General features: G+C 50.1%; 1 protein-coding gene and 1 long non-coding RNA gene across 3 annotated transcripts; one reads left to right on the top strand and one right to left on the bottom strand.

The window, feature by feature from the left end:
- The first annotated feature begins 92 nt into the window (after positions 1-92).
- TEX52 (testis expressed 52) lies at positions 93-7,600 on the top strand. Of its 2 annotated transcripts, none has more exons than XM_008704851.2 (3): positions 93-164; positions 1,200-1,750; positions 5,946-7,600. In XM_008704851.2, the coding sequence occupies exons 1-3, from the start codon at positions 93-95 to the stop codon at positions 6,238-6,240; spliced, it is 918 nt and encodes a 305-aa protein (XP_008703073.2). In that variant the 3' UTR covers positions 6,241-7,600. The 2 variants fall into 2 exon arrangements, with proteins under 2 accessions (XP_008703073.2, XP_040497966.1); XM_040642032.1 differs by lacking the exon at positions 93-164 and adding an exon at positions 826-934.
- Positions 658-1,661, bottom strand: LOC121105386. The gene is made up of 2 exons (XR_005837816.1): positions 1,583-1,661; positions 658-1,149 (listed from the first exon to the last, which is right to left on the bottom strand). It is a non-coding gene; the product is annotated as an uncharacterized LOC121105386 (long non-coding RNA).
- Positions 7,601-14,849: the final 7,249 nt, after the last annotated feature.

The raw sequence follows: 14,849 nt of genomic DNA, 5'->3' as shown, positions 1-14,849 counted from the left end.
GCATCACCATAGCAACCCCAACAGCAAACAATGCTGCCAGGAAAGTCTTCCCTACAAAGCAGCCCCTCCTGGCAATCAGGCCCACAAGAGGGATGGCCAGTAGCCCACAAAGACAACCAAGGGGGCGGAATGATCCACCTCATGTCCAAAAACCTTTCTTGCAGGTACGAGGTGGGGCCCCATCTCCACAGCCTATCTGTTTGCACCCTGCTGGGCTAAGGGCTGTTCCCCTGGGGTGGGCCATACTTTCTTCTGGCCAGTAGATTTGGCCCAGAGCTCTCCTACCATCCTCCTCTCTTAATCCTATGGTATTGTGAACACAGAACTCAGAGAATAGGAGATGCCTGGTTACATGTCCCAGCCCCACCTACTGGGGTGGTCTTGGAGAAATGACAGCGGAGTGGGCCCAAGAGACAGGTAAGTTTTTGGGAATCAATAAAGTCCTAGGGTGGAAAGGAGGGAGAGGTGTTTTGAGTAGCGTAGGCAGATGGCTCAAGTCCCAGCTCTGCCACTCTCTGACCCAGCGACCCTGGGTGAATTATTTACCCTCATTGTGTCTTGCTTTTTGCATCCCTGAGATGGGAGAGTAACAGCATTTGCTCATAGGGTTATGAGGGTTAATTGAGTTGTGGATGTGTTTAGCACAGTGTCAATACATATCTGCTACTGTTTATTTCACGAGAGGTGGGACACAGGAAAGGGAAGGAACCAGCCTTCTAGATGTTTTCCATACTTGATTGTGTTTGGATGAGAAGTGAGGGAACTGCCCTGATGACAAAGAAACAAGTAACAGGATGAGTCCGGGAGAGAAGAGCCCCTGGGCTGCATTCTCTGGAGGGAGATTTTCCTTCTCCGTGTTGCTTGGGAAGGGGCATTTCCCCTCACCAGTTCCTGGCAGGAGCGGGGGGCAGCCAGAGTGGAGAGGACCGGTAAGGTAAGGAGTGAAGGGCAGGGAGACAGAAGCTGAGGAGAGGGGGTGGGAAATCTAACCTCACGGATGGAGAGAGAGCAGAAGGTGAGAAACCCAGGGGACTTCTACAGAGCAGACAGAGCTTCTGACGGCAGGGCAGGAATGGAGACATGGTTTTCGGCCAGGCCACCACAGTCCCAATGAGAATCCGGGGTCTCTTGTCGTCTCTGCAGCCACTCCTGGAAGAGAGAGGCAGTGGTCCCCCAGGCTCCCTTTTGTCTCTCCCTAGATGGCCCATGCCAGCGAGCCCCTGCTGACCCACCAAACGTGGGCTCAACGTGAGTTCCTCCTCCCCAGTGAGTCCTGGGAGTGGCCCGGCTTCACCCCGCAGGCCCACCACCGGCTGGCCCTGAAGCCGCCGCCCTGCACGGAGGTCAAGTCCGAGGTGCGCCGCCGACTCGTCCACCCTTGGAAGGACGCCACCCAGCACACCTGGGGCTTTCACACGTGGCTGGATGTGGGCCGTCTGCCCGCCACCTTCCCCACCAGGCCCGACAGGCCCTACGATAGCAACGTGTGGCGCTGGCTGACGGACACCAGGGCCCACGGCTGCCCCCCGGCAGAGCCCCCCATCCCCCCTCCCTCCTGGATGGGTCCAAACAGCTTCCTGACCTTCATCTGCGGCACTCCCATCTTTGTGGACGAGAACAGGAAGAACCAGGTGCGTGTCAGGACGGTGCGGGAGTTGAGAGAGCTGGACAAACTCAAGCTGAGGAGCGAAGCGAGGGCACCTCCCCTCGACGCCAAGGGCAACATCCTGCCCCCAAAGAACTTCAAGAAGTAAGAGGAGCTCCTTCCTCGTGGCGGGGAGGGGGGTGCTTACCCAACCTACTCCTGTTTAGGTGGCCCTCCCTCTCTCTGGTCCCTGTTTCTGATGTCTACCTCGGTACTCTAGGCCTCCGCCTTTGGGCATCAGTCCTGAAGGTAGCTGGAAGGAAGGTGTGGAGGCAAGGGAAGGACAGCCAGGGGAGGTCGCTTAACCATTTAACTAGAATGCCAGGGATACATCTAGGTGCTTAATACCTGCTGGGCCCTGGGGGTCCAGACAAATGTAACTCTGTTCCTTCCCCCAGGGCGCTTAGGAAAGGCAGATACCTACCTACAGGCTCGGAGAGGCGGCTAACAAAACAACCCCACGCACACTACGTGTCCAAAGTGTAACACAGACAGTGAGTGTTGTAAGAATAGCAATTACTAGTGGAAAGAGCTGAGAGCTGGAGTCAGAGGTTTGGATTAAAGTCCAGACTTGGCAAACTGTTTAGTTCTTCCGGACCCAATTCCATCACTGATAAAATGCGGACAGTAAACACCACTCGATGGGAGAAGATAAAATGGGTTAATGGAGATAGGAAAGCACTATACAAAAAACAGGTGTTATTACAGAAATGCAGAGGAGGGAGGGGTTGCTATGGGCGGGAGCGTCCCCCCACGAAGGCTTTGCGCAGAAACCAGGTGAAGGCTGGAAGGGTAGGAGGGCCTCAGAAAGCTTGAAGGGGATGAGGGTTGACCGGTCTGAGCAGAGACAGGAATGCAAAAGGGGTTAATGGAGCGGCCTGCTGCTCTCCCTCCCCGCCCACCGCCCGCCGTGGGAACTTGGGAACGCACAGCACAGTTATTTCCCTACTGGGTCCAGTTTCCGAGGCGATAAGGCAGGAAAGGGGGCAGGGAATAAGGATAGAATATCTCAAATTCCAACCCCAAGGGCATTAACAGAAGCAGTGAGGGGTTGGAGAGGAGGCTGTGGAGATTTTTAAGCTTTTCAAAAAATGCCACCAGTTGGTGATTTTGAGAGAAGATTCTTCAGGGCTTTGGCTTGCAGGACGGGTTGTTGATTGCGAGTATGTGCTAACTAACACTAGGCATACAAAGGTGATGAGACTTAGATCGCCCCCCCCCAAATAACAATAAAAATAAACTTCAGTGAAATGATAGTGCCAGATGTTGTAATCACTTGAGCTATATTATTTATCACCTCCCACTACCCCGAAGAGAAACTATTACTAGCAACCCCATTTTACAGATGGGGCATCTGACACTGGGAAGTCCCCTATGTCGCCCAAGTCCATATGGCCAGGAAAGTGGCAGAGCTGGGGTTCGAGTGCAGTTCTGGATCTGCATTCCCAACCATTTTCCCTCTTGCCTGACGGGAAGTCAGAAGTGTTCACAGCTACTTTTGATTTGATGTAACATTCTATAAAGGCAGCATAAGAAAAACACAATTATCCATCAAAAGAGCTGCACGCCATGCCCAACCTACAGTGAATGTGCGTGAGGGCAGAAGCTGCATGGGCTCAGGTCTGGGTAGCAATCTCCCCAGCTCCATCACAAACTTGCTACGCCACCTTGACTTTCTCTGAGCCTCGCTTTCCCCAGTACGTATTGGAGATGTACCTGGTACCTTGCAGGGTTGTTGGAAGATGAAAAGGCATGGTGTGTGGCATGGAGAGGGGGCTCAGTATGGTGTCATTAATACGTCGTCCCCGTGAGAGGAGGGTCCTTGTTTCCCTCTGTTTGCTGCTGGAGGCCCAGTCCTGGGAGCCAGGAATGAAGGAGTCCCACACAAGGTTTTGCTGTTCATGGAGGACATGGCGCTTGAGGTGACCCTTGAAGAACTTGTACAAGTTCACCAGTGGGAGCGAGACAGAACGGTGAGAGGAAGGGCCCATCCTGCCCTGTCGTCCTTTTGAGCAGTTCTGGAAGGGGTTAAAATACATTTTAAAATGTCACTAGATCAGGGGTGCCTGGGTGACTCAGTTGGTTAAGCACCACTCTCGGTTTCAGCTGGGGTCGTGATCTCAGGGCCCTGGGGCCGAGCCCCGCGTCCAGCCCCACGTCAGGCTCTGCCCTCAGCATGGCATGTGGATTCTCTCTCCCTCGCCCTCTGCCCCTCCCCCTACTCATGCTTGCTCGCTCTCTCCCTCTCTCCCTCTAAAATAAATAAATCTTTTTTTTAAAAAGTCTCTAGATCGGCGAGAGGGCACATTTTGAGCGTGAGAGACCCAGAAAGGGCTTCAGACAGGTCTAAGCTTCAAGATGCCCATGACATTGCTGAGAAATAGAGCACGTATACCTAAACCCAGCCATTATCAGCTCCAGTAGCACGTCGCAATCACCTGGGCCTCTTTAAAAAATGCTGAGGTTTGAGCCCCACCCATGAGATTCCAACTTAGCTGGGCTGAGGGGTGGGCTGCCTGAGCACAGGGATTTTTAAAAAGCTCCAGAGGAGTGATTCTAATGTGCAGCCAGGCTTGAGTATGTCTGATGTAAACCAAAGACAGCAAACGGGGATATCTGAGGGACGAGCTGCAAAGCATGTGGAAGCACAGGAAATTTGCCCCATTCGACCGTTGGTTTTTTATTTGATTTTATTTTTAAAGATTTTATTTATTTGAGAGAGAGACAGAGAGAGAACACAAGTGGGAGCGGGAGGAGGGGGCAGAGGGAGAGGGAGAAGCAGGCTCCCCTCGATCCCAGGACCCTGAGGTCATGACCGGAGCCCAAGGTAGATGCTTAACCATTGTTTTTTAAAAAGTCAGTCTCTGGGGCGCCTGGGTAGCGCAGTCGTTGGGCGTCTGCCTTCGGCTCAGGGCGTGATCCCGGCGTTCCGGGATCGAGACCCACGTCGGGCTCCTCCGCTGGGAGCCCGCTTCTTCCTCTCCCACTCCCCTGCTGTGTTCCCTCTCTCACTGGCTGTCTCTCTGTCACATAAATAAATTTAAAAATCTTTAAAAAAAATAAATAAAAATAAAAACTCAATAGAGACTCTATTGAACCTAACGCTACAGGCCTGTAGAAGAGGGAGCCATCAGACCAGGTGTCCTAGGGCAGCTGGTCAGAGCAAGAAGGCTTCTTGGATGTCCTCATGCTCACCAGGGATGAGAAGGGGCACTTGAACGGCGTTCTCTACTTCCTGCCGGCACTGCCTTGGCACAGGACATGGGGCTGAGGGACAGTTAGCATCTGGATAATGATATACAGATAATATGTAAAAAGAATGGGAGACTGACCATCTAAACAACATAATTTCACCATCCTAAAGCCACACACGGGGTGCACGCTCTCTGACATAGACCAATATCCAATACGGAAGAGACACAGAGGGATTCCCTACAGCCCGATCACTCTCAAGCTTGTGTTAGAGTAACAGAAAAATGTTAGCCAAACAGGGCTTTATACCTCGGTCTCAAGATGTGCATGACAAATAAGCTTTCAGGGCATAAACGCATTATTTTCTTACGGCACTGACGTTAATGGCAACAGTTGGTCAGCCTTTACCGCTATCAGAATATAACGGGATCCCCCTGCTTGGGGCGCCTGGGTGGCTCAGTCAGTTGAGGTCCGACTCTTGGTTTTCGCTAAGGTCATGATCTCGTGGTTGTGAGATCCAGCCCTGAGCTGAGCTTCGCACTGAGTGCGGAGTCTGCTTGGGATTCTCTCCCTCTCCCTCTCCCTCTGCCCCTCCCCTCGTTTGCACTCTCTCTCTCTCAAAACCAAACCAAAACAAACAAACAAAAAAACACACCAGGATCCCAATGATGATCCTTCCTTACTTTGAATGATATTAGCTTGGGACCTTGACTAGTTGGCATTTTATCATTATCATAATTCGAAATAATTCTGATTTTTTAAAAAGCCTACAGAATTTTTTAAAAGTAATCTCTACACCCAACATGAGGCTTGAACTCACAACCCCAAGATCAAGGGTCAGATGCTCTCCCGACTGAGCCAGCCCAGCGCCCCAAGTCTGTGGAATTTTTAATCATGATTTGATGTTTAATACTAAGGGTTTCCAAAACATTTTCTTTTGAGAGGAACATGAAGAATTATAAATTGGGGGGCTTACCTTTGTACTATTGTGAAAATACTTTTATTAAGCTATGAGAAAAGCATCATGCTTTCCCTTCTTACTTCTCCCACCATGCCCCCACCTCTCCTTTGACCTCTCTGTTCTCTGCACACCCCTTTCCCCCAACAGGTACCGGCACATCTCAGCTGGTGGAAGGTTTGAGCCCCGAGGCCTCCAGCTCATGCCCAACCCACTTCCCAATGATTTTGCCAGGGGCTGGCCCTGCCCGAACCCTCTGCCTCATTACCAGGAGAAGGTGCTAAAACTGGCCCGGCTGCCTAGCGTACCTCTGAGCAAGGACCTTGTGAGGAATTACCAAGCCCTGATAGAGAACCGGGTTGCCTTGCCCCTCTGTCATCTCTCCAAGGCACCACCTGGTAAAACCTTAGGGAGGAAGACAAAGAGAAGACCTGGACAGATCTAAAGAGCCTCCAGCCAGGCGAGGACTGTGGTGGGCTACCGTGTTCTCAACCAGCGAGAAGCCTTTGGGGTGGCTGAAGGGCTGATTTCTGCAGCACAGAGCCTCGCCACCGTCCCTCCAACTGCAAGCCACCTCTGTCCCCCAGGCTCCTGGAGACGCTACTGAAACTCTAAGTCATTACCTCTCTTCCTTGGAGGGCTCTCTCATAGCAGGTGGGAGGATTGAGTGGGGTGGAACAGGGACAGCAGAGGGGGGTCCAGTTTTTAGGGACAGAATGAAGAGTGGGGAGGAGGAAGGGGTGTGTGTGTGTGTGTGTGTGCGTGCGTGTGTATGGGGTGGGGGACGACGCACTGTAAGCAATGTGGCTATGGAGTTGCCTTGACTCCCATAACCCATTTGGAACAAAACTGGGATTGGTCAGGGTACAGGAAGCTTCTGGGGCAAAACGACCTCGATTCTGCACCTCCCTAGACCATATGCTGTCTGGACAAAGACCAGAAGCAGCTCTGCTGGGTTGTCGTTCCCACGCAGGGTGTGGGAGCGGAGGTGAGGCCCAGGCTGGTGCTAGAGGATAGAAGAGTCAGGGCTGAGGAAGGCTGACCAGGTCTCTGCGGAGGGACAGGAGTAGAGCAAAGTAGAGAATCAAGGTAAAATGGTGGTTACCTCAGAGCATTCAGTTAGGGCCTTGGGCCTGTGCTGCAGTTGACCCCGGATGCCCCAGCTTTTGTCGTGGGGGGCCAGAGACAAGGGGCCTAAGGTGAAGGCAGGCAAATCCTGTTGGTCAGGAAGGTACTGCCCCCAGCTGGGGTGGAGGTTGGGTGTGGGAGGCCCAGGAGAAGGGGCTGCAGGGAGGCGGCTGGAAGGGGAGAAGTTGTACGGTGCGGGCCCCTGTCCTACCCCAGGTTGGTGATCTTCCTCGGCAGGGGTTCTTCTGGCCTTCTGGCCACTGCGCTCTTGCCCAGTTTTCTCAAGCCCTCTCGGTCCCTGGGAATGGAAACCCTACCAGGGTCCTAGCCCTGGTTTGACCACAAACCAGCTATATGACCTTTGGGAAGGGCATTGTCACCCTCATTTGCACTGTGGGAGCTTCCTCATTTGCACTGTGGGAGCCACTGAGGTACAAATCAGCGGAATAAAAAAAATGATGTAAGAGAAGAACCTGCGAAGAGTCTGGCCCGTTGTAGGCCCATAAATGAGGCTACCAGCCAGTCGTCATTCATAGGATACAAACAACGGGCGGGATATTACTCAGTCAGAAAGAGGCAGGGGTATTGACACATGCTATGATGTGGATGAACCTTGAAAATGGGACGCTGAGGGGCAGGTGGGGGGCTCAGTTGGTTAAGCATCTCCCTTTGGCTCAGGTCATGATCCTGGGGTCCTGGGATCGAATTTTGTGTGGGGCTCCCTGCTCAGCGGGAGCCTGCTTCTCCCTTTGCCTCTGTCCCTCCTCACCTCTCCCCTCCCCACCCCGCAATCATGTTCTCTCACTCTCACTCACTCTCTCACTCACACTCTTTCTCAAATAAATAAAGTCTTTTTTTTTTAAATGACACTGGGTGAAAGAAGCCAGGTACAAAAGGCCACATATGGTATGATTCTATTTCTATGAAATATCTAGAAAAGGCGAATCCATAGAGACAGAAGGTGAATTGGTGGTTGCCAGGTGCTGGGGGAGGGGCAAGTGGGGACTGACTGCTCAGCGGGTACAGGGTTTTCTTTTAGGGTGGGAAAATATTTTTGAACTAGATAGAAATGGTTGCACGACATCATGAATGAACAAAATGCCCCTGAATTGTATACTTTAAAAACGGCCATGGTTTTGTTACGCGGATTTCATCTCAATTAAAACCAATTACAATAGATAGGATGTGATAGTTTCCAGATTTCATTCTGGTTCCAAAGCTGTGGTTCCCTTCCTTAACACTTCTCCCCAGGATATGTGTGGGGGATGGGCAGGGACTAGCGCTGAGGGGTGAAGGAGAATCCCCTGCGTACTCCAGGGGAGTGACAGCTCTGGGAATGTGCCCATTCTTCCCACTTTGGGTTAAGAAGGATCGTGGAAAGCAGGAGATCCCTTTACCTAGGGTCCTAACAGGTCAGAACTGGGTAGGCCATGAGGATACAAGACAAACCCCATCAGGCTTTAGATGGCAAACCAGGACCCATGGAGAAGTGGCTTGCCCTGGGCTACACAACCAGGCATCCCCGCGCTCCCAGAAGTAGAAACGAAGCACTGGGCTGGGCGTTGTGTAGTCATCCTGCTGCTTATCTCTGAAAGTAGCCCACTATGCCTGGGTTTTGTCACCTCCACAATGAGAGGCCCTGGGGAAACTTAGAGGGTTAATATGAAGAGTTTGGAGAGTGGGAGGAAGGAGGCCACTGGTATTCTTCAGAGGAAGCCTCCTCCCCCGCTGGCCTGGAAGCCATGGGAGGGCAGAGAGGTAAGGGGCCCTTACACAGACTCCTGCCTCGGCAGACCCAGACCAGTCCAGAGGCTGCTCGCCTCCCAAGGACTTCCAGCTGACCTTTCTGCTCTGCTCCCGGGAGAACAGCCTCCTTCCTGCTGGCAAGGGGGCCTACGGCATCATCAGAGGCCTCGTCCATGCGGCAGCCTGAGATGCAGAAGCAAGACTTCTGAAATTCCTGGGCCGTGGAGGTCTGAGGGACAGCAAGAGTATTCAGACCCCCTCCTGGGCCTGGGGACTCTTCCAAGGTGGTCTCCAGCTCAGCCTGCTAGCAGCCATGATCACCACCCCCCACCTCCCACCCCTGCCCCCACATACACTAATAAGTATGGAGTTCTTGAAAGCCTTTGTTGGAGTGGAGTGGGGGATTCCTCTCCCCGGGCTTGCTTTAAAGATCTACTCTCTCACCACAACTTTTGAGGGGAAGCAGAGTGAACATCCCTCCCCCAACATACCTAGCACACCAATCCCAGAACACCCCGTGCTCTGCTGAATGCAACCGACCTCATGGACACTAATTAATCCCAGCACAGAGGGCTCAGGGCCACTACTGGGTCAACGACTCCCCTTCCGCAACCTCCCTCTGCCTAAGGCAGGTATTGGTCTCGTGAGCTGGTTCGGGTTCCTGAGTGACTGGGGCCAGGGGAACGGTGGGGGGTCAGAGTGTGCTGGGAACCCCTGTGGGAGAGACATGCTGGTCCAGCCACACTGTCACCCACGATCTTCAGTCTTCAGTCTTCATCTGGCTGTCTGCCAGGGTTGTCCCATCTGATTGCCATGCCTCAAAAAGCCCCCTTGCTGCTCCCTGAGGTGACAAATCAGACATCCTTTCTCCCCCAGACTCACTTCCCACCTTCCTTAGAATCCTCTGGCCTTTTCATGTCTACTCATCGCTGACTCACTTGCTCCGAGCCCTTCGTCTTCTTGCTTCTCTTCCACCTGCAAGCCCTCTTCTGCACGTACTGTCCACTGAACCACATTTACTTATACTGTCCACTGAACCACATTTACTTATTTTCAATACAAACAGTTGCTGCTTCCTATTTATCATCAGAAGGAGGGGTTTCAGTGGCCATTCCTATAGTTGTCCATCTCATGGTAATCTCAAGCCAACGCACGCTCTGCAGGTCCCAGGACAGAACCTCACGCACGCGTCCACGCTGCTGCGTCCTGCCCCCGTTCCAGCCGAAGGTCAAGGTTTCGCCGGGTGGCTCCCCTTAGCCCACGACCATTCTCCCCGGATGTTCACTGAGCACGGACACTAGGTATCATACATGGTTCCTAGTGAACAGTCAGCGACTTCCGTAGCACGAGTGTCACCAGGACATGGAGGTCATGGACAGGGGTGTGGAGGGCAGGCCCAAAGCTTCAGCGAGGAGGGAGGGGAAAATGGAGGGCAATGGAAGCAGGAAAGAAAGGAGATAAACCCAGGAGGGAGGAGGAGAAGTGCTGAAGCCAGAGGAGAGGCAAAGCCAGAGCCTGGGAAGCAATGAGGTCCAGCGGGCATGGAGGTCCTGGGCAGCTTTGTCTGTCAGATCCTCTGAGGGCATTTGCAGGATCCAGATTTCAGCACAGAGCCCGGTAGGTGGGAGGAATTGGCAAGTACGTGCTGTGGGTGTAAGAGAAAGGGGAATGAGTAGATTGGGGTCTGGAGTGAGTGCCCAGGGCATTAGTCGGACTCTGCCACCAACAGTTCAGGTGGGGAACTCAAAGGGCTGTTCTGGAGTCTCGTTGCCAGAGTAGATGGGTGAATAACGGCACGTTTCCTCCTGTGTCCATGGGAGTCCTGCTGACCTGTTCGTTCAAGTAATTTTGGATAAGAAGAGTGAGAAAAGACAGGGGGAAAAAAAGCCTAGGATCTGGTGAGAAGGTGGACAAGTAATTAAAAATAGTGTGAGAAATCATGTCAGAGATAACCAGTCCAGTTGTAGTGTGGGGGCAAAGGGGAGAAGCATCTAGGAGTATGTGTGTGTGTGTATAAGCACACGGGTGTGTGTTTGCATGTACGGCTTCCAAAAACAGCAAACCTCTACTCAGCACTCATTACGTGTTAGGCAATGTTTTGAGAGCTTTCCAAGAATCACCCCATTTAATCCTTACAGAACTATGAGATAGATTCCGTCATAATCTCCATTTTAGAGATGAGTAAACTGAGGCAGAGAGAGCTCTTAACCAGTTTGCTATTCTGCCTCTCATTTAAACTTCACAGAAATTCTACAAATTACATGTCATTTCAATTTTACAGGAGAGGGAGTAAATTCCAGAAGCTTAAGCACTTCACTCAGAGTCACCCAGGTAGTTAATGAATGAGTTGGACTACTTGACCAAGCTTCGTCTGAGTTCAAAATACCATGTTCGGTGCGGTTTCGTCAATGGAGAGGAGCACTGAAATTTTCTGTGCCTCGGTTTTGCCATCCATAAAACAGGAGACCATCCAAGCGTCAAATAGAAAACACTGTCATGGTCTGGTAGTTTTTGGGGTGGAGGTAGGGTGATGAATTTCAGAGCTGGCACAGACCTCCTGGAACCCTTGTTGGCCAGGAGAATTCTGGAAAATAGCTTCATTCCTGTCCTCACCAGATCTGACAGGGCCAGAGGAGGAAAGCCTGAAATAGAACTGGCTGCCCTTAACCTTCCATGGGCTCAAGGGAGCTATTTGTCTAGCTCTGAATAACCCATTCTATGAAGAATATTCTGGGAATTTCCTTATGAGGCAGAGCAATGTCTGGGTGATTTCACTGTGCCAAATGAGCTCTCCTCCCCATCTCTACCGTCAGAGATAAGAATCGGCACTACTCAGCCTTGAAGAAAAAAGGCTAAAAAGAAGAGGTATAAAGATATTTAGAGGCATGAAAGCTTATCCCACGGAAGGTGGGAACCAGTTCATTTCCATCTCCACTGTGGCTTGGACAAGAAGGCAGAGATTTTGAGTAATAGCTACAGGGATTTAGATTAGATATAAAGAAGAACTTCCTGAAACAGCAGAGAGTTGTTGACATAGATTATATCGGGTTCAAGGAAACGAGCTGTGAATCTATTTAGACCAGCGCCATCCAGCAGAAGTGTAATAGAGCCATACATGTGACTTTAAATTTGTTAGTTGCCATATTAAAAAATAAGAAGTTGGGCACCTGGGTGGCTCAGTCGGTTGAGCTCCAGACTCTCGGTCTCAGCTCAGGTTGTGATCTCAGGGTCATGAGATTGAGTCCCGCTCAGGGTTCCAAGCTTGGCTCAGGGTCTGCTTGAGACTCTCTCTCCCCCTCTGCATCTCCCCACCACCCTGCACTCTCATGCTCTCTCTCTCAAATAAATAAATAAAAATATTTTTAAAAAATTTAATAAAAAATAAAAAAGTAAAAACAAACCTGTGAAGTTCATTTTTAAAAAAGATTTTATTTATTTATTTGTCAGAAGAAGGGAAGCACAAGCAGGGGAAGTGGCAGGCAGAGGGAGAAGCAGGCTCCCCACTGAGCAGGGAGCCCGATGTGGGACTCGATCCCAGGACCCTGGGATCATGACCTGAGCTGAAGGCAGATGCTTAACTGACTGAGCCACCCAGGCATCCCGAAGTTCATTTTTGTAACGTATTTTATTTAACACGATAGATCCAAATTATGATCAATATAAAATAATGTAAACTATGTAAAAATAATTGAAGGATTTCACATGGTTTCTTGTATCGTTTTCAAAATCTGGTGTAGAGTTTACACGTACAACAAAGCTCTCTTTAGACTAGCTGTCCCTCAAGTGCTCGATAACCATACGTCGCTGGTGACTGCCGTCTTGGCCAGCACAAATCTAGGCTCGCTAATGATTGTCTGACACCCAGACACAAGTATAAGGTGTGGTCTTGTTTTATCCAAAGGCAGAAAGTTCTCTAGAAGACCCGGGGCAGTGACCGCGAAGACCAAGAGAACCCTATGTTAGAGCCCCTCTCCGCCTTCCTCACCGCTGGAAATACAAAGACCCGTGGTCCTCTGGCTGTCGTAGAGCCCACACAGCAGTGTGCTGTGTATTCTTTCAGTAGAGGGAATCCCGACCCTCTCAGGTCTGTTGGACTCAGGGTTTGGTGGCTTCTTAACCCTGGTGGGAAGAGCACTGTGCCAAGGAGAGTCAGGAAGAGGGTTCCATCCCGGGGTAGACGAGGTAGCTCCATTCTCTCTATGGCAGGAGACAATGTTCTCTGCCCCAGCTAGTCTTCCTGGTGCGTGAGTGACTGGTCACCGGAGGAGCCAGGCCGGACAGAGGGGACGGAGAGGAGCAGCTCTACCCTGCCTGGGTGTGTGTGGGGACAAGCACTGTCCCAGCCTAGCCTAGCCTACCTGCAGTATTCCGAGTTCTCGGTGTGTGACCCCGTTCCTCCAGCTTTGAGCACAGCCCCCTCCCTCACCTTGTTCTCATCTCTGCACAGAGTCAGCTACCCACCGCCTGACCCCCATGGCTCCCTCTCCTCCTGTCCTGCTTGTTTTTCTTCGGCACTTACCATCACCTGACGTCATAAACGTAGCTGTTCACTGTCTGCTTTCCTCCTAAAATGTGAACTCCAGGGGGTGGGCCTTTCTTCGCGTTCACCATGGTGCACCCAGAGCTTACCTCGGTGTCTGACACATAGTACGTGCTCAATAAATCCTTCCTGACTGAATGAAAGGAAAACTTGCTATAATTCAGAAGAGAACCAACGCAGTGAGGGAGGCAAATCTCATGCTTCCATTTTTTCTCACGAAATTTCTGTATTTGGATCCATTCACTTCAACTTCTATGTGAAGTTGAAAAAAATGAGAGAAATTACAGATATTTCCCAAGTGTCTTGGAAGGGAAAACCTCCACTTCTATTCCTGACAATAGAAGACTGGTTTAATCTTCCTCAGTAGTGCTCCTGGAAGTTTTCTCCCCATGTCTCATCATTAGAGTTCAATGTAGCCGTTCCTTGTAAATGAACTGGTTTGTTGAGCTCTATAAAATTCAGGTTAAAAAATGACCAGGGAATGAGGTGCCTGGCTAGCTTATCAGAAGAGCATGCGACTCCTGATCCAGGGTATGGGCCCCACATCGGGTGTAGAGATTACTAAAAATAAATAAACTTTAAAAAAATGACCAGGGAGGGAAGTGAGGTAAGTTATTGGCAAAGACACAGACCACCCAGCTGAGGATACAAACTGGCCTCAGAACATTCCCTGGCATTTCTCCATCTTTTCTTTTTTTTTCTTTTTTTTAGTTAGACAAGCCTAGATTTTTTTAAGTCAAAGCATAGTTACATATAGTATTAGTTCCAGGTGTACTAGATAGTGATTTGACAATTATATACATTATACAGTGCTCGCCGTGGTAAGTGTAGTCACCATCAGTCACCCTACAGAGTTATTACAATATTAATGATTATAATCCCTAGGCTGTAATTTTCACCCTCATGACTTATTTATTTTATAGCTAGAAGTTTGTACCTCTTAACCACTCTGCCTGCTTTGCCTATCCCTCGACCCCCTGCCCTCCGCAACCATCAGTTTGTTCTCTGTGCTTATGGATCAGTTCTGCTTTTTGTTTATTTGTTTGTTTTGGTTTTTTTAGATTCCACATATAAGTGAAATTATGTGACATTTTCCTTTCTCTGTCTGACTTATTTCACTTAACATAATATCCTCTAAGTCCATCCATGTCGCTGCAAATGGCAAGGTCTCATCCTTTTTTATGGCTGAGTAGTATTCCTGTGTGTGTGTGTGTGTGTGTGTGTGTGTGTGTGTGTGTGTAAACTACATCTTCTTTATTCATTTATGGATGGACACTTGGGCCACTTCCATTATTTGGCTATTGTAAATAGTGCTGCAATATACATAAGGGTGTATACATCTCTTCAAATCAGTGTCTTTATTTTCTGTGGGTAAATACCCAGTACTGAGATTTTATACCATATCTTCTTTATCCATATATCTATTAATGGACATTTAGGTTGCTTCCATATCTTGACTATTATAAATAACACTGCGATAAACATAGAGGTGCATATACCTTTTTGAATTAGTGTTTTCATTTTTGGGCGGTAAATACCTAAAAGTAGAATTACTGGATCATGTGATAGCTCTATTTTTAGTTTTTTAAGGAAACTGCATACTGTTCCCAGAGTTGCTGCACCAGTTTGCATTCCCACCA

Source organism: Ursus maritimus, unplaced genomic scaffold (assembly GCF_017311325.1).
Source record: "Ursus maritimus isolate PB19 unplaced genomic scaffold, ASM1731132v1 scaffold_26, whole genome shotgun sequence".
In the NCBI taxonomy this organism is placed as follows: Eukaryota; Metazoa; Chordata; class Mammalia; order Carnivora; family Ursidae; genus Ursus; species Ursus maritimus.
Note: the sequence above shows the minus strand (reverse complement) of the source record. Positions and strands in the feature narration are given on the sequence as shown.